General features: G+C 40.3%; 1 protein-coding gene across 3 annotated transcripts; it reads right to left on the reverse strand.

The window, feature by feature from the left end:
• On the reverse strand, positions 1-22643 carry tbl1xr1b (TBL1X/Y related 1b). 3 transcript variants are annotated; one of them, XM_028592966.1, is made up of 16 exons: positions 22428-22643; positions 20224-20290; positions 16293-16396; positions 16013-16158; positions 15634-15847; positions 14366-14498; positions 11207-11348; positions 10723-10786; positions 10539-10636; positions 9878-9938; positions 9399-9520; positions 9039-9113; positions 8756-8883; positions 6428-6593; positions 6204-6305; positions 1-2627 (listed from the first exon to the last, which is right to left on the reverse strand). In XM_028592966.1, exons 3-16 carry the CDS (start codon positions 16348-16350, stop codon positions 2601-2603), a joined length of 1536 nt encoding a protein of 511 aa, XP_028448767.1. In that variant the 5' UTR covers positions 16351-16396; positions 20224-20290; positions 22428-22643; the 3' UTR covers positions 1-2600. The 3 variants fall into 3 exon arrangements, with proteins under 3 accessions (XP_028448767.1, XP_028448766.1, XP_028448765.1); XM_028592965.1 differs by lacking the exon at positions 22428-22643 and adding an exon at positions 21980-22190; XM_028592964.1 differs by lacking the exon at positions 22428-22643 and adding an exon at positions 21976-22190.
• Between the last annotated feature and the right edge of the window lie 597 nt (positions 22644-23240).

Consider the following 23240-nt stretch of genomic DNA (forward strand, 5'->3'; position numbering starts at 1 on the left):
TATTATCAAAATAGATTTTATTCTAGACCTTGAAATCTGAGTGATATTACAACAGTCAGATCAGAAGGCTGCGGGCTGCAACCATGTGAGTGAGAGAGAAAGAGAGTACAACATAGGTGAGGGCAAAGACAACACAACAAAAAGAAATCTGCAAATTGGTATTTACATGTTCTGTGTTATAATACATTGACAATTAAATCCAGATTTTATATTTTTTTGTTCATTTTGTGTTAAGTAGCTACAAATAAATCAGAATTACAAAAATTTTGAGAAGTACAAAACCTTCAAGGGCTCTCCAACATAGCAAAGATAGAATTAACGTTAGTACTTTCGGTAGGAACACAAGATAGCAAACACTTGAATTCAGTGTAAAAAGCTTATCATCTAAAAACAAAACATTATAAAATACCATTCCACTGTCAGAGACATCATTTGAAATAGTGTCTTTGTGGTACAGGCCAACCACTGCTGACTGTATTAAAGCAAACTTCAAAATAGTCTTTAGCTTGAGTACAAAATGTTTTAAATCATTCTGAGCAAAACCTCTGAAATGTCCGACGATGTGTGTGTGTGTGTGTGTGTGTGTGTGTGTGTGTGTGTGTGTGTAATTATGGATGCAAGATGAGCTCTGGAATGCCATGAAGTTGGCTTGGTTTAGCTTTGATATACCCAGATGAGGCAGATGGGACACTATATACCCTTATTTTACCCACTGCACACTTTCTGCACCAATTCTGATTCATCTTTAAGATGTGGGTCTACAATGGCTTGAATGAACACCTCTCGGTTTCTCCATTTTTTGTCTAAAGTTCAGAAAACGAAAGGGCTGCTCTTTTTTTTTTAATTTCTCTACGACTGTTTAATGGTATTTTATAAAAAATAATAATAAAAAAAAAAAAATTCCTCATGGTTACTAACCTCTGATGAAGAACATCACATACTGGACTTAAAGCATCTTCAAAAAGTAACTTTAAAATCCACCCTTAGCGTACGAGTGGCATATAGAAAAGTCCCCTGTGATAGTACAGATATAAACAACAAGCAATACTTGCCTATAAATGCCAACTCTGAACACTACAAAGAAGAGCGTGCATAGGCCTGAACGCAGCCTGTCTCTAGAATGTGTGTGTGTGTGTGTGTGTGTGTGTGTGTGTGTGTTTGTTAATGCTGGACGACGACAAACCAAAGCAGGGACTGTAGTGTGTACTTGCTGGACATGAAAGCTGCATATGTAACAGAGTGAAAGTTAGGACGTTTTTAAGCCCACTGAACGCTGCAAACAACTGCTCAAATGGACAGGGTGTGATATGAACTCCAGCAAGGAAGGGACACTCCAGAGGATGTCCTGATGTCTAATGACCAAGCAGGGGAAATAGGAACACAATTAGAATGGGCTAGTCTGATTATCATTCAGCATTGGTAAGCAAAAAGCCTTTAATTGAGGAAACGAGCATAATAAGGACTATCAATTGTTCCCATCAGATGGATGCGAGCAGTTGTGGGCCTGTTTTCCTGTATCTCTCTCTCTCTCTCTCAGATCCAAGAGCTGCACGACGCCAGAAAGCAACCTATTTCTGTGCCATGTTACCTCACTACTGACACAAGGGCACAGCCGCTGCTATTCGTAAGCTTGAGACACAGATCGGGGACGAGCTCAGTGACGGAAACTTGGAAGCTGACTGCACAACGCCGTTGATGTCTTTCTGCCCAGCACACTGTTAGAACGAGATCGAGATGGTGTTTAACAGCTACAAAGATTATCTTTCAGCCTAGAGGTTTTGAATTCTTTAGAGCTCTGTATTAACCTGATGTATTGTGAACACCTGAATACCATTTCTGAGGATAAAAGTTGCAAAAACAAAAGGACAGTTCAGTCTCTGATTCACCGCTTTATGCTTTGTTAAAAAAAAAATGGACCAAACCTATGGGATAATAAAAATAGATGTGACACAATTAAAAAAACATTTTCATTTTCTAAGCTATACTTCTGCATTTTTAACCTTAAAGACTGCCAAGACGTGGATGAATGGATCTTCCAACGTGGAGCTTTCAACACCCATTGTAAAAGACAAATAACTCAACCCGCCGCCCCTCTTCTCTCCCACCCCACATGTAATATAAAACCTGCAGATATCAGTAAAATCCAAATTTAAAACAACAATGTCCACAGGACACCAAATGCTGACATATGCAATATGCACACACCAACAGAGAACTAAAAATCTTCAGAATTCTGGTACAAAGGATAAAAAGAGGAAAGCGAGAAGAATCCTGGTGTTTTGGTTTGCATGTGATGGGTCCAACAAGTTTGTACTGTGTGACAACAGAGAAATGTTTCCTCCTGCAGGTCTGTGAGAGCAGCACAGGTGTCCATACAGACCTGATGTATGTCTGACGCATGTGCATAAGAACTGTATGTGGCGAAGGTGTGGTCCTTGTGGGTACATACATATGACGAAGGGAGAAAGCACTCCATTTGGCTGTAATTGCGGGCCATGGCATCTGATGGGACTACAGCAGTGTGGCGGACAGGCAGGGACAGTCAGTCATTTTGGCTATGTACACATTCGTAGTCGGTCCATGGCTCCCCAAGATGAGTGTCATTTCCTCAGGTCTAATACGCAAACCTGGAAAAACAGGAAAGAAGACCGTCAGTCAGTAAGTCGGTCAGAAAGACACAATTCTACTTCCTGCGCCGGAAGAGTTTCAGTTTCTGCCACGTAAGGCCTTTTACTGGCACAGGCAGGAAAGATGTTTCATTACTCATCAATAACTTAAAGGGTACAATATACATTTCTTAGCGGCGGTCTGCAATTACTAAATTGTTGTCGCCACTGCTTGTAATTACTCGACTCTGCAAAGCTGTCTGCTCCACTAAACTCAAGTGAACAGTCATCCACTCTCTCTCCCCTTAGAGGGTGAGCAACTAGAACAGCGACAGGACATCATCACTCACAAAGTCATGGCAACCAAATAAACAACAGCACAAGTACAGCAGTCTCTCCTCAGGCACAGTGACAAACAGGGACAAAACTTTTATTCTTGTATTGGTATCTTATTCTATTTTAGCCTGTTTTTATTTTGTCTTTAATTGCTCTTTAATGTTTTATGTAAAGCACTTTGAATTGCCTTATTGCTGAAATGTGCTATAGAAATAAAGTTGCCTTGCCTTACAATCTCCAGCCTGTCAGTCAGTCAAAAGGGCATAGAGAACACTGCCTGTCTGTCTAAGTGGAAGTGTAACCACACTTGCGACTGCTTTTGGGTAGATGTTAGATCGGATCCGCTAGAAGCGTCGACGTCACAGGACGTGCATCGTGGCCGGCCTTATTTTTGCCTTATTCTGCCTCTGATTGGCTTACCCTGTTATCCATACCCTAACCAATCCCCACTCCTCATGCCTAAACCTAAATACGTTGACACGTCTAACAGATCTGATCTAGCATTTACCCTGCTTTTGGCTCGGTATTATATTATATTGCAGTGAATGCTGTCTGCGTGGAGTTTTGAACCAAACTTGCAACCGCTTAACCGGCATTGCCATGACTCACTGTGACTTAACATCAAACAAACTACCGAGGCAATGTTATTTTGTTCCTTTCGCACCTCTGCGCGTGTGTATCAGAGTGGAGCCCCGCTCTCTATCAACATGTAGAGAGGACGGATAAGCTTGCACTTACAGGTACCGAAATTTGGCACCGTTTGATTTAACGTGAATCGGTCGGTACCCAAAAAAGTACCGGATGAATTGCAGTGAGGGAGGTGTGTTGCAGAATAAATAAAATCAACATCGATTTACACATCATACAACTATTTAGCAATAGTAAGTAAAAGTTGAAAATAGAGGCAAGGTTACGCGACATGGCTACATTGAAAGCGTAACATATGCGAACCGTTAACGTATGTGACGCGGAATGTATGTTTTAACTGGCTACACCAGCTGCGCACACACGGTTTGGATTGTGCGAGTCACAGGCGAGACGGACAGTGTTGTGCCTGAATGCGTTCATTGAACGATAGTTCATGAACTCGTTCATATTTTGGACGAACGTGAACTGAATGTACTGTATTACTGCCTGATGAACGTTACTGTGAACTCGTTCATTCTGGTGTCTGTGAACGGCATGCTCTCTCAGTTTAACTTCGTTCAACAGGGTGCCAGATTTCTATAGAGCCTTCCAGGCGAAAACCCGGCTAAAACACACCGTAAACAGGCCTTAATATGTAGCGGAAAAAACACCAATCTGGCAACACCATAGACCGTATATAACACCAGCCACCAGTGTCGCACCGCCGCATGCTTCATAAAAACAAAAAGCAGCATGTCGGCGACAGCAGCATGGAGGCGACAAAGCAGCAAGGAGGCTTCGTATGATCATTTAAACAAGTTTATGACAAGGTCGGTGAGGATGGGAAAAATCTTTCATTTCAGTGCAAACGTTGCCCGCCAGCTTTCAAAAATAAAATCCGCACTTTAGTCACATCCATAGCAAACCTGAAACGGCACATTGAACTGATTGGATATGAAGATGAAATCTTTTGTCCAGTAAATGTCCTCAGAGTTAGAGTCTTATGAATCCTGAAAAGTTTTGAGCCAATTGGACGATGTACACTGAAGTTACACCCACTTTCTGTTTCTATGGCGAAATGCACAAAATGGCCGCCCCGCCATGGCCATGCCCTATGACGAAAAGTTTTTCTTTTAATAACTTTTCATCTTTAATGTCTTAAGATGGAACAGACTGAATTTGAACTTGATCGGATGAAATCTCTAGGAGGAGTTTGTTAAAATACGACATGTGGAAATGGCCAAAATCGCACTAATTTCGAACTTTTCAAAATGGCGGACTTCCTGTTGGGTTTAGGGTATGGCTCCAATGACGTTTTTTATACTTCTTGACATGCTACATATGTGAAAGAAAGAAAGAAAGAGAAGGAATAATAATTCCTTCAGTATCAATAGGGCCTTCGCCGCTGTCAGTGCTCGGGCCCTACACTTCATGACAATATATCATGAGACATTTCTAAAAACTAACTGTTTTCTAAAAAGAATGCACGTCATGACAGTCAGTCAGTCTGACATTTATTTCATTCGTAAAGAAGTACATAACGTATTTTCTGCAATTCCTGCTTTCGCTCTGTTTTGATGGAAACGGATATGATGTAGTTGCTGCCGGGGGTAACGTATAAACAGAAAATATTTAGATAAATTATTGGTAAAAAAAAAAAAAAAAAAAAAAATTCTGGGGAAAACAAGAAATTATAAAAATTGGCAAAAAAAGAAATAAATCTTGGTATATACGTGAATCGATTCCCCCCCCCCAGTATTTGGCTTGCACCAGCTTGGAAACCTTTCTTAGAGCTTGATATGCTTAGTCATTACAAAAGCAATAACATAACAAAGATAGCCCCACAATATGAGTGCATTTGATTATTAGCATTAATATTAGTTAATGTTATTACTTATTTTTAGAATAAAACTCCAATACATAGGCGGTTAGTTATTTACAACCTATAGAGGTTTCATTTAGTGAGCAGTAACTCATTTTTCAGACAATAATGGCTCTATCTACTTGTGTGCAACATCAACTGTCACATTACATTTTCATTCAGATTTTGAGGCTGAAGTTTGAAACTGTCTGTTGTTTAAGTTCCCACAGTGACCACAGCTGTGTTCAAATGTTGGTCATTCAATCTAGTCAGAATTGCTGCACAGCCTCGTTCGCCACTAGGGCTGGGCGAATAAAATCAAACATCACAATACTTTTGATCAAATACCTCAATATTGGTTGACAATTGGTGCTTTCACAAAAAACGTACACAATGAGATTTGTGATAAACAATCATCAGTAATTTTGATATAATGACTAAGTGGGTAAAGGCAAATAACAGTAAAACCAGGAAAACACAACACTTATGTCATATTACCAAAATCGTAATATCTACGATATCTAGTCTCATACCATGATATCAATATAACATCGATATATTGCTCAGTCCTATTTGCCACCCCCAAAAACACTATTGCCTGCATTAGTTTACAATCTCCACACCGGATCCACATGCCCTTTATAGCAACAAACTTCCTGGTTCAGTAGTCTGGTGTGGAAGTTGTACATAGAGGCCGAAGTGTGTGTGAGTAGCTGCTACTTTAAGTAGTGATTATGATGTGTGTGACGGAGCGCTAAGACAGAACAACTCACCGATCCATCTGACGCGCTAGCTCCTACTTTGTCCCCTGTGGCGTTCCAGCACACCTCGAAGATCCCTCCTGTCCCCCGGTAGCTGTGGACTAAAGCACCCGTCTGAAGAAACACACACAATATTAGCAAGATAGGCAACATCTTCATTCTATGTAATTATGCCACCTATAGTATAATGTTTATTAGTGTGCATGTGATTAGAATTTGAAAGTATTATACCAGACCTGAGTGTTCCAGATGTGGACACACTTGTCGAAGGAGCCACTGGCGAGGTGCCTACCATCGGGGCTGAAGGCCACGCTGTAGACGGGCTCCTGGTGGCGGGTCAGTGTGTGGATACACACCCCGCGCTCCACGTCCCACAGACGCACCGTGGAGTCAAATGATGCGCTGGAGAGAGTGAACAAAAAGAGTATCCAAGAATTGTGTTGCAATAAAATGAACTGCCATGTATGACACCCATGAGATACAGGTAGTCAACTGGACAGCTCTCATTAAAAGGAAACAATCTAATTAATCACTGGTCTATGCATTAATATTTTGTTTTCCACTTTATGTATCAACTGTCTCCCAATCTGAAATATCTTGGAAGGCCATTTAATTTGAGACAGAGATACTGTCTTTCAGTAATATACTGTGGATTGCTTTTGTCAATTCTGCTCAGGCACGTAAGGATTGTTTAGGTGGAAAAACCCCACTCTAATCTGCTTGACCCGGTGTTATTTCCTCAGGGTCAGTTAAGCCACAGTGGTGGCGGTTTCACAGGTGCATCTGAAAAACCTTAAAGCTGGCAGCGTGGTGACTCACAGCCAGCCAATAGCTAAAAACATCTGAGTGCAACTGAGGCAGGTGACAGTGAACTTGTACAAGTTATCTGGCCCTACTCCAGCTTCAGCTTCTGCAAGCCTGCAGTATGCTTTTAATGAATTTCATCTGTCTCTTATCAGCCATAAGCTTGTCTCAATGTTTCCTCTATGTTGATTTTGTAGTGGCGGCCCGCCACGGACACATTTCTGCTGCCACATTATCAGAAATAGGGCAGACGCACAATGTAGTCGCAGTTGCCTTTTAAATTATCCTGCTGACATAATGCACCCCCTGATGGCTTTGAAACGCAGACACCAAAATCAAGGTAAGAAATAAATAACTTAGGCTAACATTGCAAGAAACATAAACAGGCTAGCTAGCTAACTGTTATCAATCTCATGACGTGACCTTTTGCTCTTTTGAGTGAAATGGGAGACTAGAAAAAGGCGTTCAGGTAGTGTGTTGTTAGGATGGCTACAGTAAATCATAGGCTTGTGTTATCTAAAAGATTTTCAATGTAATGGCTCAATATCTAAATGACTGCTTAAAAAAAATCCTAAAGGAAACACTGTGTCTTGAATCCTGAAGTCAAATGGATTACGTTCTCTAGGTCCCCTGGCTTGGACACCTGTCCAAGTATTCAATACACTTCATGGCGGGTAAATTGAAATTGTAGATTCATATTAATACCTCGGCATTTGGCTTGACAATAAACTCTCATTTCAGACCCATGGGGAACATCAAACCAAAAAAACTGAGGAGAACAATTGGTTTTCTTTACCGAAATAAGTCTTGTTTTTCGATTTTTTGTAGGAAAACTGAGGTGCAATCACTCATAGTGCCTATTTTTCGATTATGGGAACATTCTTTAAATGCATGCTACATCTGCTACATTGAAGCCGCTTGATCACAGCGCTCTGCGTTTTATTACTGGTGACGGGTTTCTCATCCATCATTGTATAAAAAAAAAAAAAGGGCTGGTCCTCTCTCACCACCCGGAGAGAGCATCATTGTTTAATGTTTATTTACAAGGCTTTATGTGGCAGGATTAACCTGCATCTGTCTTTGCTGCTAAATTTCACTAACACAGCATATCAGACATGCTCAAAGACACACATTAGACTTATCACGCCACGCATCAATTGTAAATTAGGGAAGAGTGCTTTTGACTTTTATGCTCCTGACAGATGGAACTGGCTTCAGGATTCTCTCAAATTAGAACTCGTTTCCACTGGGACGTTCAAGATGATGCTTGAAAATGTGTTGCGTATGGACTGCTCTTGTTTTTAACAGCCCTCTTATTCAATTACACCAGTGATTTTCACTTGTTTTTGTTTTATTTACATATTGTAATTTGGGTATTGTTTTATTATATTATTATTAATTTATTGTATTATTATTTTCAGATTATTTATATGTACTGTAATTTCTTTGAGATTGTTTTATTTCCTTTTATTTGTGCTGTAATCAGGGTGTAATCGGAAAAGTGAGCTTGCTCTCAATGGCCCTCCCTGAATAAAGGTTATAATTATCAAAAATTCAGCAACACAGATTTTTCTAGATTATCTTAATGTCCTCCTCTCATAATTGTAAGAATATATATAATTAATTAGAAAGAAACTGCTGATTAAAGAACATAGGATTCCATGCACAGTATTTGTGTCATCTTACCTCTATAAATACAAAACTACCCTGTATAATATGATTGTTGCTTATGATGTTCAGGTGCTGCTTTGTGGTCTCACCTGGCCAGCATGAGGTTGGCGCTAGGGTTATTGGTCCCGGGGCCTGTGGGGCTCCACTTGATGGTGTAGATTTCTTTACTGTGGGCCTGGAGGTCATGGACACACGAGTCCTGCTTCATACTCCAGATCTATGCCAGAGAAGAAGAAACCAGATGTTGACATGGCTTTTATTACAATGTTCATCAACACATTCAGACAGCAACTTGTCTAATTAAGGACCATTTTTGTTCTCATCTTAGCCATAAAGTGACATGCACAACATCTGCATGTCATGTGGACTGACCTTCAGTGTCATGTCATCTGAGCAGGAGGCCAGCAAGCTGCCAGTGGGATCCCACTTGATGGCGTTCACCTCATTCTACAGTGAGTAAGATGACAGTTGGAAAACAAAACAAAAAAACAGCATATTTGACTGACGTACATGGTAAACAATAGAAATGATGCACTTAATACATGGATTTGTTTATTGCCAATTTTACACCAAAAGCCCCTTAGGGGCATTAATAACTTTCATCAGAAGCTACAGCAAGTCAGTGCCAGAAGTTATATTAGCTATCCTACAATGCTTTAAGGACAAGAGTGTATTTGGCCAGCAGGGGGGTTTCCATTCCCCTCCCTGTGAGAAAGTAGCGCTCCGTCTCACCGTGTGTCCCTGGAAGGTCTTGACAGGTCTGTCCTGACCCAGCTTACACACATGGATGCACATGTCTGTGCTGCAGGAGGCAAACGTGTTGTTGCTCTGCCAGTCTACGTCCAGAGCAGGTGCTGTTGGGAAGCAGAGACAGATCTTAGAGCCGCTGCAGCAGTGTAGATGGAGCACGAGGAAAAAAAAAAAAAAAAAAAAGATGACATGAATATCATGGTCTGACAATAGATTTCTTACTGCCATATTAGATCTGATAATTCACTATAACAATACTCTAAGGGCAGATGTCACTGTCACACTCCAATGAACCAAATAATGTCAAAATGCAGAGCACAATGTGTGAAAGTACTTTAATAATATTAAAATGTATTATCACTATGGTCTCCCTAAAGTTCAACAGAAGTTAACTTCCGTCTAAAAACAGGAAGACTCTTGCATGGAAAGTCATGTGGAACAATCCAACTCGTGTAACTCACCCGAGTGGAAAGGAAATTGTTGTTTCGCCTCTCCTGTATGGGCGTCCCAAATAATTGTGGTCTGTGTGAAGGGGGACATTTTCATTATTTATACTAAACAAGTATCTTTATATTAGGAAATCAATAAAAACATCACATAAAATATAAAAAAGGTGTTATTCTTATTTAAAAAATGCTGCAAGTCACACTAAGTTGACCTGTATAATGTGAAGGAGGATATACAGGGAATATATCTCACACACGCCACCTTTTTATGCCTCCAAGACCTCAGCACTTAAGCATGTAAATGTATGCTGAAGGTGACACTGTCTGTCATTATACTTCTGTACACTAGATGGCAATGTTGAACGTCTATACATTGTCGTCATCTTGGGACCGGACGTGAGCCTGTCTATCTAGTTTTTGGTGGAGGTGCACCTTTGTCACCTGTCAATCCATAACATTTGGTAAGTGTGAGCAGCACACTCTGACCCTGATGCAGTACCCCCCCTCCCCAATCCCTCTTCATCGTGGTTCCATGGGAAATTTGTCACAATTTAAGGTAGCTTTAAAGTGTTAGCACTCTGAATAAGCAACAAGCTGCAGTGCTCACAAGGCCACCAAAAAAAGCATTTATCAAACTTCAGCTCTAAAATCCAAAGCTTAAATCAATGTGCCTTACCTTGTCTACACCAGCACTGAGGATGAAGTTTCCTTTCTTATTCCACTTAAGTGCAAATATAGGGCCTTTATGCTGACCCAAAGTACTGGCCAGGTTACCTGAAAATACAAAAAACCCAACTCAGCTTAGAAAGAGAGCAAAAACATTTCATCATCCATGCATCCTTGCAAAGCTATGGTCTTACCGTCTTTTGTCCATATTCTAGCAAAGCCATCATATGAGCCTGTTGCTAGCAACGTTCCCTCGCTCTGAAAGAAAGACAGCGATGATTCTCATTAGTTTGAAGTCAGTTGCTTTCAACCTTTCTCAGCTTCATTTGCATATTCTGATTCGGGCAGAATAAGGCCCGATTTTACAGGTATATTTCACTCTTAATGAGACTCACATTAAGAAGTAAGTAGTTAAAAAATATTAGTGCTGATTTGGCGTTGTGCACTGACTTGTACTACTTAGGGGGAAAATATAGTTTGCAGCTGAGCAGCATAAAAAGCCTTTTCTCCCATGGGAGTGACTCGCCCCCATATATCTGATTGGAAGGAATGCCTTTAGCAGAAATAGTGGGCACACACACTCACACACGCACGCACGCACCTAGATTAGAACACTAAAAACTGCACTCAGCGAAACAGACCCACACAATCATACTGTTCAACTATACACACACTTACATTCCAGTCTAGTGAGGTGACGTCTTTGTTGCTGGGTACGTCCTGGCCCCCTTCCCGTATGCAGTGCCTCAGAACCAGCTGGGTGGACCCGCCTGTGCTGTTCTCACTCAGGTTCCAGATCCGTGCTGTCGAGTCCCCAGACCTGCCCGAATCAATACACACCAAACAACCACACACCCACACCACGCACAGACAGACAATCTAACATTAGGTACGTAACATGGCTTGGACTCTTATAATCAGTACTGAAAATGGTATTAAACTGACCATCGTTGCTCTTGAGTAGGGTTGGGGTTTGAAAGCATTTTATCGAACCTGAACCCAGTATCAAATCCGAAATCTTTTTAAATCCCTATCAAACCTTTTCACATCATCTGTTGAGGAAAAGGGAGAAAGAAGTTTTACAAGCACAAAACTCATTAACTTTAACGCCCCTCTTAATTTACAGGACTGTGCCAGATGTTATTGCATTTTTCTACATTTTCATTTCATTTTGAGAGATGTGCTCGTGCTCAGGAGAAGGACTGTTGAATATAAAGTATATGTACCAAGTTGAATACTCACCTCTGTTAGCTTGGATACTTTTATAAATAAGCATTTAATTGTTGATTTAGGCAGGAGACAGTTTAAAGGGATAGATCTGATTTTTATGGTGGGTGGCACACCCCCCAATCTGGAGAAGCAAACGGGAGTCCCAACACGTAAGCTAAGCAATGTACTGTTGTGAACAGAGGCTGCAGCTATTTTAACGTATTTAGCTTAAAAAACAATACCAGTTTACCGCAAGTTTATACTATATTTAGAATATTTTTACTGCTTTACATTGCCATTTCCTGTCGTACAACATTTTCTCAACCATAGAACTTCCATATTCCTACGAATAATCACAACTGTGCGCAAACTGTATTGCGCCGCAGATCAGCTGTTTGGGTCACACTCTCCGTGGTTAATAGAATAAACAAATACAATTAAATAAAAATGAGTGATTAAGACAGCAATGACGAAATGCTGTTAAGACATGAGGATACCTTTATAAACTAAGAATACAGAAGAAGATCTTTTGCAGTTCTACGACTGAGAAAATGTAGTGCCGAAGGAAAGGGCTATCTGACAGCAGGGAAAGCGGTGAAATATTCTAATTATAGTGTACACTTAAACGGATAGATTTTTAGTGGCACACAGTGTTAACAGAACCCAACCCTACTCCTGATGCTTTCTGTCCAGTTTTGCTAAAGCCAAAAAACAAATAGTGCAGATTGCTAAAGATGCTGAGACTGCTGCAAACTTCTTAGTTTGACGTGTGGCACTTCAAGTCCATTAACCCACCAAATTGGTGTTTAAGAATACAAGACTGTACTCAACAACCAACATATTCTCAGGCTAACCCCTCTTAGTCGACTGATCTATTACTGGAGTCATGGTTGACTAATAACTGCTTAGTCATCTGCTGCACTTTATTGACAGTAAGTATTTAGTCATTAGTTGTTACTGGAAAATCCATCTCATTTCCAGAATTACAGTAATAATGTGAAACATGCTTTGCTCTTTAACAAACACCACATTGTAAGAGTCTTTTGCATGAGTGCATTCATCTTGGAAAGGGATAATGACACTGAAAAAACAATGACTTTATTCAACAAAGATTTGTTTAGTGGTGATAAATGAGGAAGGACTTCTGAAAACAAACTTACTCTCCTCACACACACAATTTTTCCCTGTATAAGACAAAGTATGCTGATTTAAAAATTAATAGAAGATAAAGATTTAGCTTTAACTCACGTAAGTCCGTTTAGCCTAAACAAGTAAACCCACACTTGGTCACAAACCGGACCAGAAGGACTTATTAGAACTCTTGCTGTTGTGAGTTTTCAAATCATTACGACTTAAAGTTGTCCCCCCCCCCAAAAAAATTCCCCACTCTTTCACACTACTGAAGTCGCTCCCCTTTTTGGATCCAATTCCTCCCCCGTGGAGCCAACAAGTTGGAATATTGCCATCATCACGATGTTTTCTTTAAATCATATTAAAAATGATACCGGTATTATTGTGAACTAGGGCTGCACGATTTGGAGAAAAAGTTATATTGCGATTTACAATACTACAATTGCGATTTAATGGTATCATGAGTTTACTTGATTATCAAGGAAAATGCAGAAAATAAGCTACAAAAATTTTGAGTTGTGTATTTTTTAACTTGAACATAAAAAGTTAACGAGCATAAGAAGAAAAACAAACAAAACTATGCAATACTTAAAATAACTCAATATTTTAGAAAATTAAATAACAGAAATACAAATTCTTATCAAATTAATACATTTTGTATGCCCTCTAAAACGATGACATTCAAGATGGGTGTAATATAATTACTAGTGATTAAGTTAGATAATATAATTCGTACAACCTGTCTGCATGCTCTGAAACCCTCTACACTTCCGATACTCACGGGACCATACACGACAAACGCGCTACTGCCTAAGCAGACTGACTGGTCACTGGTCATCTTTTGTGGACATTGTTACGAGGGGCACGCTTAATACATCAATGGGGTAGCGTCATTCAGAGCAGGCCAGATTCAGTGTAGATTCGAAACAGAACCATAAATCAGGCATTAGTGAGAACGAGAACGGCAGGTCTGTTGAGTGATGTCAGTACCTGAGTGGTGAATAGGGGTGTAGCGATACATTGATCTGGATTAATATATCAATTCAAAGTTCCACGATCCAATTATCAATGCAAATTAAAATTGCATTGCATCGTCTGTAAGGTGCCCCTTTATTTTAGATTCCCACTTCATATTTAGTCTTTTCATTAAAAAGAATAGTTTGTTTTTAATTTAAATGCCAGGAAGAGCTCAGTTATAAAACTGACAAATCATATTTTAGTTTGAGTTGATATAAATGTAACTGTGTTAAATAGGCATTTGCTATTGTCTCATATGGATCGCAGGCTCCTGAATTGAATCGAAATTGTATCGTGACAGACTTTAAGATATCAGTAAGTATCGTGTCCAAAGAATCAATATAATATTGTATCGTGACAAAACTTGTGCGACACCCCTAGTAGTGAAGCGAGGAGAGCGACCGTGAGCAATGTAGGAGTAGTGTAGTGGATGTGTGATCAGTGACAACCATGGAGAATGAATGATGTGGAGATACTGACCCGGAGGCGAGGAGGTCATTTACTGGGTTCCAGGCACAGATAAAAACTTCGGATTCGTGGCCCCTCAGCACCATGGCTTTACTCTGAGGGATCTCCACATCCCTGTCCACCTCCATCATCTCTGAGTGGTGATCTATAGGAAGGAGTGAGAAACAACACCTTAAACTAAAGGTTTACATCACAGGATTCATTAGCTACTGTCCCACTGTTCTGAAGGCAAGGAAGATACAAAATTAATGAAGTATAAACCAGATGTGTGATCTCGTAAAATTGCCAATTCATTTTGAAATGAAGAGCCAGTGCTTCCCCACCCAAAAGCTTTATTTGGGTAGACTTGCAAAGCATATTAACACACATCCATTTTAACAATGGCAGAGGTTCATATAACGTGGGCACCGTGCAAAATACAAGTTATCGACCCCTAAGCCCCTGTGAAAAAGTCCCTTTTTAGGGAAAAACAGCCAGACCACATTTCTCCTTTTTAAGCTAGAACAAACAAAACAATTGTGTGCTAGGAAAAGGTGAATAAAGACATGGAGACAGTGCTACAGAGGAAAGACAAAACCATGAGGAAGCATGTGCTGGTGTAAGGAAACCACCAGAGTAGCTTTATGTAATACCAAGCAAGTCACAGACAGTTTACACAAAACTAAATCCAATTGTTGTACTACAGCTGTCATGAGAAAGGCAATTATCACACACATACAAACATGGGGGGGTGAGCTTTAACTCCATGCAATAAGAAGTGTCTTACAGTCTAACACTACATCCATCCAAATCACCTTCTATGGAAATTGTGAAGGGAAAAATTATATACCATGATATCCGTTACTGCTCATTATTCAAAATATACTTTGCTATATAATAGGGCCACACAGCCCAGCCTTTTTTGTAATTCAGGTCTTTTGAATTATATAAAAAGGTATCAACTTGGCCTCTTTCTGCTGTGGTGTTATTTAACATTAGACTTTTTATTTAACTGTCTGCAGCATAAAGTAAAATGTACATCCTTGATGCAAATTCAAGTGAGCGGGGACAGAAAAACACAGTGACCAGATAATGGTGTGAATGCCAAACAGCTTACAAAGCATCTTATAACACAAATCTGATAATGTTAAAGCATTTCACGTAGGAATAACATCCTGCATAAGAACATAAAAGATTTCTGGAATTTGATTGACCTTTTTTTCTTTTTTGCCCAAGCACAAGACACATCGGTTTGTTAAGGAGCTGATTCAGAGATTGTTTACAACCAGGAGCTAGCTTACTAGCTAAGGCGTGGGATCCATTTTCCTCCCCGTTGGCAGCGCCCTCTCCATTCTTGGTGCTTCCCTGGGGCCCTGTGCCGCTGCCACTGCCTGCCGCCTGTTGCTGGGCCAGCTTGTCCCTGTAGGCCTGCTGCCTGGTTTGGACTACATCTGGCATCACAGCATCAATCAGAGATAGCGACTCAATGGGCCGCCCGTCAAATAATGTCCCGTCCTACAGAGACAGCACAATTTATTCACATTATCCACCAAATCCACTACAACGTAGAAACCAACAGACATACTTGAGTCAAAATAAAGCTGACAAGGCACCTCTTCTTGCCCGTATGTTGTAAGGTTACACTAATTAGTAGTTGACGGTTTAAAGGTGGAGCCTGACCTCATTGATGCTGACTTCAGCCTCCACATACTGCAGGCCCTTCTGGATGATGGAGATGAGGGCAGCAGGGGGCACCAGGGCTCCATTGATGTTAGACTGGCTGATGTGGCTCTCTATGCCAAAGGTGAATGCTGAGTGAGAGAAGCCTGGAGGAGGCGTGGATAATTTGGAAAGCAGAGTGTAGTCAAAGTTCAATAGCAGAAAATCAAGAGCAGCTATGTTACATGTTTTGGGGGGGGGTTTACGTAGGAAAACAAGTGCAATTCACAGCAAGACTTACCTGACTCTTGCAGGTATCTGTAAACCAGAAAATTGACTTCATCACTGCTTATGCTCATTTTTAGTCCTGGTGATTAAACCATTGGGTCAGCACAGGATAGGAGCCTGTAAAAAGCAAACCACAGAGCAGGGACTCTTGCTTAATTAAGAGTTTATTTGTATTACAGTCTATAGAACTGAGTTGAAAGGAGGTGTTAGAAGCATCTTCAAAGTATCCCCTATCACTCGAGCGTTGGGCGATGATAGTTAACACTAGGGCTGGGACAATTCGTCGACGTCGTCGACGTCATCGACTACGTAAATGCGTTGACACAAATAATTTGCATCGACGTGTCACTTAATAAAATAAATACATAAAACTTGCGTGCAAATTAATTAATGTAATGCGGAACTACTGTTGGATACGCAAGTTCTAGGGGCACCTAAACTGTAGCCCCGCCTTGGCTCTGAAGCTAGCCGAGCTCCTCCGCCTACATGCAGTTTTTTGCCAGGTCGACGGTCCAGTGAGTGAGTCAGAGATAGCAGCACGAAAGGACGAGCATGATCGAAGTCGTAAGTTTGGCAAAACTTTGAGACTCGAAAACTTCGGCCTTTGGGTCAGTTCCAGTAGTAGGCTACAGGTGAGAGAGTGGTGGATAAGACGAGGACTGTGTGTTGGCGTTGTTCAGCAGTTGTTGGGTATGTGAGTGGAAATACATCTAACATGCTACTGCATATCCAACGCCATCACCCAGATGTACCCATCACTGGAACAAGACAAAAAAAAACTGTCCAACTTGTCCTCCTTACAGTGCTTAACCAGCCTTTAGATACAAATAATTAAAGTTAAATTAAAGGGAGAAGAGCTTGGATGTTAAACAAGAGCTTATTCATTATTTTGCCTACTGTTAAAAAAAGCAAATACAGGCTACTCTTTTTGCACTTGCTCTGTTTACTTTAAGTTTTTATTTTTGTATTCCTCCTGAAAGTGACTTTATTTTGTTGTTGGATTGATAGCCTACATCTGGCTTCAGGTTGCACTACAAATTAATTTTACTTGAACAGTGCAGTGTTAAACAATTTTAATAAATAGAGATTTGAACCTTATTGAAAATTTGTTTGTGTAAATTGTTAATAATTGAGCAATGGGAAAATAATCGCTAATTGAAAAAATAATCGCTAGATTAATCGTTTAAAAAATAATTGTTTGGGACAGCCCTAGTTAACACCAAGATCTCACACACACACACACACACACACACACACACACACACACACACACACACACACACACACACACACACACACACACACACACACACACACACACACACACACACACACACACACACACACACACACACACACACACACACACACACACACACACACACACACACACACACACGTGTGAGCTACGTAGCTCACTACCAAACTGGCACACACAGTGAGAAGAGGAAGAGGTTTAAAACAACACCACCTTTCTTGACCAGATCTTGCAACTTCCAAACAGAGAGGTAAGCAAACGCAAGCTGTGATGTGCCATTTGATACATAACAATGTTTTGTTCCTCTCCATTTTCGTTGGCTACAGAAGGCTCCTGGCTCTAGGCAGGGCACCAGTTTCCATTCATTAACCTACAACTGGAAATAATTACCCACCGACCTCATGAGGCAGGGAGGGTGTTGTGAACCAAAATGTCTGGAATAGATGGGCTTAAACCTCAGCAATAACAGATCATACAGTGCTTGCATCCGGGCTCCATATTTATTTATGCAGAACCCGCACTGTTTAAATGGGACTGTGGAAATAAACAAGGGGTCTGGACAGGGGACAAAACCTCTACTGTTTCCATCATGCCAGCCACTGAAAAAGTCAACATGTCTCCTGCCCTATCCCAGAGGCTGAGGTCCAAGACCAACTGAACCAAGAGGCCTGGAATCTAGTTGAACCCTTTCAGCTTTCCCTAACAAGGCGGTCAAAAAGTCCTGATGGCTAATGTTCCTCGCACTGAAGCGCTAAAAGGATGACACCAACAATGAATTCCAACAATCTTTCTAACAAAACACAGCATGATTCGAAGAAAATGTGTTTTTCCAGTTCTCCTTCAATGTGTTTTGTTTTCTATTACATGTCCTGTAAGGGTCAGAGTAGTTATGGTACACTACAAGCAAGTAATAATAACTTAGATTAATATGGCACATTTCATTAAACCCAAGGGCGCTTTACATGAGAACAGGGGGACAAGGGGAAAAGAAAATGGTAGGCCAAAACAAAAACTCATTTGCTGTTACAGGTTATTTAATGATTATGAAATATTACACGCTTTCAGAAACATGTAAAAGTTACATATAGTTACTTAAAAAAACAAAATTTGGCAGCACAAGTGTCTTCAAATTATAAATCACTGCCCTGGTTGGTTTTCTATGCCACATTTTACCTTGGCCTTCTCCCCAGTTTTTCCTGTGTCCCTTTCAGCCACCACCTTAAAACATGTATTAAACTTTCAGCAAGTCATACTGATGGACTTTGAGTTAACCTGACCACCCACCAAATACAGTATTTCTAAATAGTTCAGCAGGTGTAAAACAAAATAAAAAAAATAAAAAGTCCACCCAAGACACCCACACACTGTGGGCCCGAGTCACATAAAACATAGACTACGTGTTCTTTGAAAGCACCTATGTGATTCATTAACATGTTCTAAGAAAACACATTATTGCATACTCTTAACCAGCAGTAATTTGGTTCAAAGTCATTGTTTCAGAATTGCGACTTCCATGGTGGCACATCCATGTTTGAACAGTTTCCCATATGACACAAATTTCGACAGAAAACCATGTATGCCAAACCATTGCCACACGCCACCAAACCTTGAGTAATGTACATACATTTTTCAGCGGAACCACCACTGATACAATGACTTAGACCAATCTTTATGATCTCAAAACGATGATGAAATACCACCAGTGCTATGTGACCTTTAATAAACATGTGTCGGTCATCTCAATTCCTGTTCTAGTAGGATATATTATGACCAAGTGTTCACTCGCTCTCAACCGAAGCCACAACGACCACTTACACTTACAAGCAAGTGAACAGTTCTAGTGGTAACCTGTTAAAGCTCTTAATAACTGCAACAGCTATGTAAACAACTAAGTTATTTTTGGTTTAAAAAGTGAAAAACTCTCTGACTCTTTTGTTTCGGACATGACTAATGCCGTTTTTCTACTGCATGGTACGACTCGACTCAGCCTCTTTTGGTTTTCCATTAGCAAAAGTTGTGAATAGTAGTAGTAGTAGTAGTAGTAGTAGTATATCTAGTACTAGTTTTTGGTACCACTTCGGTCAAGGTTCCAAGTGAGCTGAGCCGATAGTTGGTTTAAAACACTGTAGACCACTGACTGGCCAGAGAGAATGGTCACACGGGGCATCCAGCACAAACCCACAATTCTTAAATAGCCAAGCTAGAGTCAATAGTGGCCGCAATTATTGTATTCACTCAACCAAGATTTTTAAAATGACAGCAAAGTACAGACGTTTCTCCGTTTGGTTGCAGATGAAAGGAAAAGGATTTAGCAATTGTCATGTTGAAAAATATCTCACGGCAGATTCACACAGCATCACTATGGCGATCAGCTGAGAATCCCGCCTACACTGAGGGGGTACTATCCGCAGTGGAACACAAAAAGAGAAAAGTACTAGTACCTAAAGTGAGTCAAGTCGAGCAGAGCCATACCCTACAGTGGAAACTTGTCATAATACTTACTGGTTGGAAACAAAGCTAAATTACAGCTACCTTCCTCTCTATATGACTTCTGACACTTTGCTAAAGCAATGTGAACTTCCAGACAGCAATATAAGCATGCAGTCATAGAAAGAGGCAAAACAAAATCTCAACATGTAAGGTGAAAAACAATAAAAGTGAGACATTAAACAGTAAAATACACTACCCATGTGATCAAGATGTCCTCAGATGCACATCATAGCTCCGTTGTCCTAAGCAAGAACTCTCTGCCCCTAAAAAGAAAGTAAAGAAATTTAACTCACCTTTTCCAACTACTGAATTATTTTAAGAAAGAAACATCAGTAGTGGGCATCACATCTGGATCATATACAGCACTGCTTCTCCAGTGTAAAATATCTTGCAGCCAAAACACATGTACAACTACATCTTTAATTATGGTATTACTATAAATAGTTTGCCAACAAATCCTGAATTCCATTCAATGGTCTCCTTGGCATGCTTTTTACACTTGAGACCACCTCCCACCTTGTGCTGTAGTTTAATTATCTGCCCCGACTTTCCAAGTAATGCCTAAGTAATAATTTTTGCTAGTGTTAATTTGTGTTTAAATATTGGTTAAGCAGCACAAGAACCATATAGGCCCTGCCAAATATTTATAGAAGATAAGGTTTTTCTATTGGTGCAGTGACAAAATTACGTTAACTAGAAAGGACATTTTAGAAGCAGCTGTCAGTGAGTGGGTGAAAAGGCAACCAGAGGAAAGTGTTTTTGAACAAAGGGGCATGTCACCAAACAATGAAAGAAACTGGGTCAGCAATGTAAAAACAGCATGTGGATATTTGTGCTATGCATGATGTAAAAGATAGTGATTAAATGGGAAGTATGGTTATGTATTGAATAGAGTAAATGAAACGGACACGTCATTGGTAATTTGATTTGGTACAGACCTATTTTAGATGCTTGCCTCTTACAATATTAAGCAACATCTCAATTCTGTTACTGAATCGCCAACTTATACTGTAGCCCTGATTCAGTTGTCCCTCCTCAGGTCAGATTGATTTCGTATAAATTAATACATGCAAATTAAGTCACCATGCTAATCTGCTGGTGGCTTAATTAGCAAGATATCATGGCAACTACTTGCGGATATACATTACCCATCCCCCACACACGGGGGCGATGAATGGGCTGAACAAACTACAGTGTGTACGTTACCGACATGCTGTTTGAGGCATAGCCACCAGAACCAGTTTATTCCGATGAATGTCTCAATATGCACGCTATTACTGTAAAACGAGACTAAATGAAATGCCACTTCTGTAGTTCGGAAAGCTTAACTATTTATTGCAACACTGTATCTACAAAGTCTAACAATAATTTAACTCATTGCTGTAATGCTAGGCTGACAATTTCCCACATGTCATGGGTCACTAACGTTAGGTGGATGTAACGTTAATGTTACCGGGGAAATGAGAACGGGATTGTCAAGTAAACACGATTTAACGTTACTTGCGTCTTCTTATTTACATAATTAACAACTAAAATTAGTCGTTTATTTCAACGCGGTCCCCCATCTGCACTGCCATGAGCTACGGGACGTTAGCACACTAGCTTGCTAACATGCAAGCTAATATTAGTTTTTTATTGGCGGCGGCTTTATCGTTACGGTCACAACACATGCCAGTCAGGCAAGGCGGTCAAACATTTCGTTTATTTAATGCAGGTTGCCAACAGTTAACGTAGCTACCAAACTAATGCAGTTAACGCTATACGGATAAGCGGTGTGTTATTTTATATAACCATTGACCACAATAACTAAGGTAGCTTCTTTGAAACAGCATTTCTGACGAGTACAGTCAGGTCGCCTGCTTGCTATTACTCTGAACCTGCCAACACGCTTGCTAGGTGGCTAACACTAGCATGCTATGCTAAAGACAGTGTTGCTACAGTCACGTACCTACTTGGATAAAACCTTTCAATTGACGATATCTTCCTCAGCTCTTGTGTTCAAGTCAGACCATGTTATCTCTTTAATCGATTGCAAGATCGTCTATACACATGTATTAGCTAACTATCGATATGTTATAATATTTAAACTAGCTAAAGCCAGGCGGTAAGAACCAGCAACGGCTTCAGACATTCGAGACAGTGGAGTGACCGGACATGCAAAAATTAGCTGACTGTAACTACTGTTAGTTATTTCAAAGCGCCATCGCTAAAGCTTAATTTAACAATTAACCCGGGACGGCGGCAGTGTATAATGTATTCACCGTCTCCTCGATGAAATACGACAAAGTAGCATGTGTAACTTGTGTAAGAATACAAGCTAATATATCATATGTAACAATAGTCGTTATTTCACATTTCTACCAACAATTACTAGGATATAATGCTATATCGGTGACTAACCTATTTTTCAAAAGCACCAAACACCTCGTGTTTTGCAAAAGGTGAAAGCTGCCCTCAAGCGTTGATTAAATATTAGCTCCTGGTCCGTTTGACAGGTTCACAGCAAAATGGAGCCACATTTCCTCGTTGAAACCGACCAATGAAATGGATTAGAAAAAAATGCCGAGGCCTCTGGAAGTTTGTCCCGCAGCCAAGCACCAGTCATAACAACAGTGTCCTCGCCCATCCCCCACTACACCCCATTTTTGCTTGCCTGGTCATCACTAGCTATAGATTAATGACACCCCACCCCCTATCCTCAGTCATTCAGACTGGAAAGTCAACAACAAGCTTACATCATCATTGCATCTGTGTTTTACACAGATTTTTTTTGCTGTATACATAATCCATAATCATATTTTTTTCTCCAATGTTCCCAAAGAAGATGGTAGCCTGAACATATTCATGCTGTTTAATATTTATGAAATATCGAGGATTCACTTGAGTAAAAATGTGTGCTGACCTTCAAAATTTAGTATATCTTGTATTACAACGTACCTTATTTGGCTGTGATTAGTGAGTGTTCCCATTTAAGTGGCTCTACTACCTCAGCCTTTTCCTATGTGAGGTGATGGCATAGCATGACATATTGCATTTGGGACCATTCAATTAGTTGTACAAAAGCAGCAAGTGTGCAGCTGCATATTCAGTACATCTTTTGTTGCACTGTTTTTTTCTTTTCTTGTTACCACACGTAATAATGTTGACTGGGATCACAGATGCCATTAGAACAACCCTTCTTTATTTCTCACACTCTGTGCATCCTCATAAACA

This window comes from Perca flavescens, chromosome 12, assembly GCF_004354835.1.
Source record: "Perca flavescens isolate YP-PL-M2 chromosome 12, PFLA_1.0, whole genome shotgun sequence".
Taxonomy (NCBI): Eukaryota; Metazoa; Chordata; class Actinopteri; order Perciformes; family Percidae; genus Perca; species Perca flavescens.

Coding starts and splice junctions, on each gene's coding strand:
- tbl1xr1b (XM_028592966.1), bottom strand. CDS start 16,350: ATGAGCATAAGCAGTGATGAAGTCAATTTTCTGGTTTACAGATACCTG. Junction 14,499..15,633: donor TGGATCCCACGCCTTAGCTA/GTAAGCTAGCTC, acceptor TCCTTCCTATAG/ATCACCACTCAGAGATGATG. Junction 9,939..10,538: donor TCAGTGCTGGTGTAGACAAG/GTAAGGCACATT, acceptor CCCTTCACACAG/ACCACAATTATTTGGGACGC.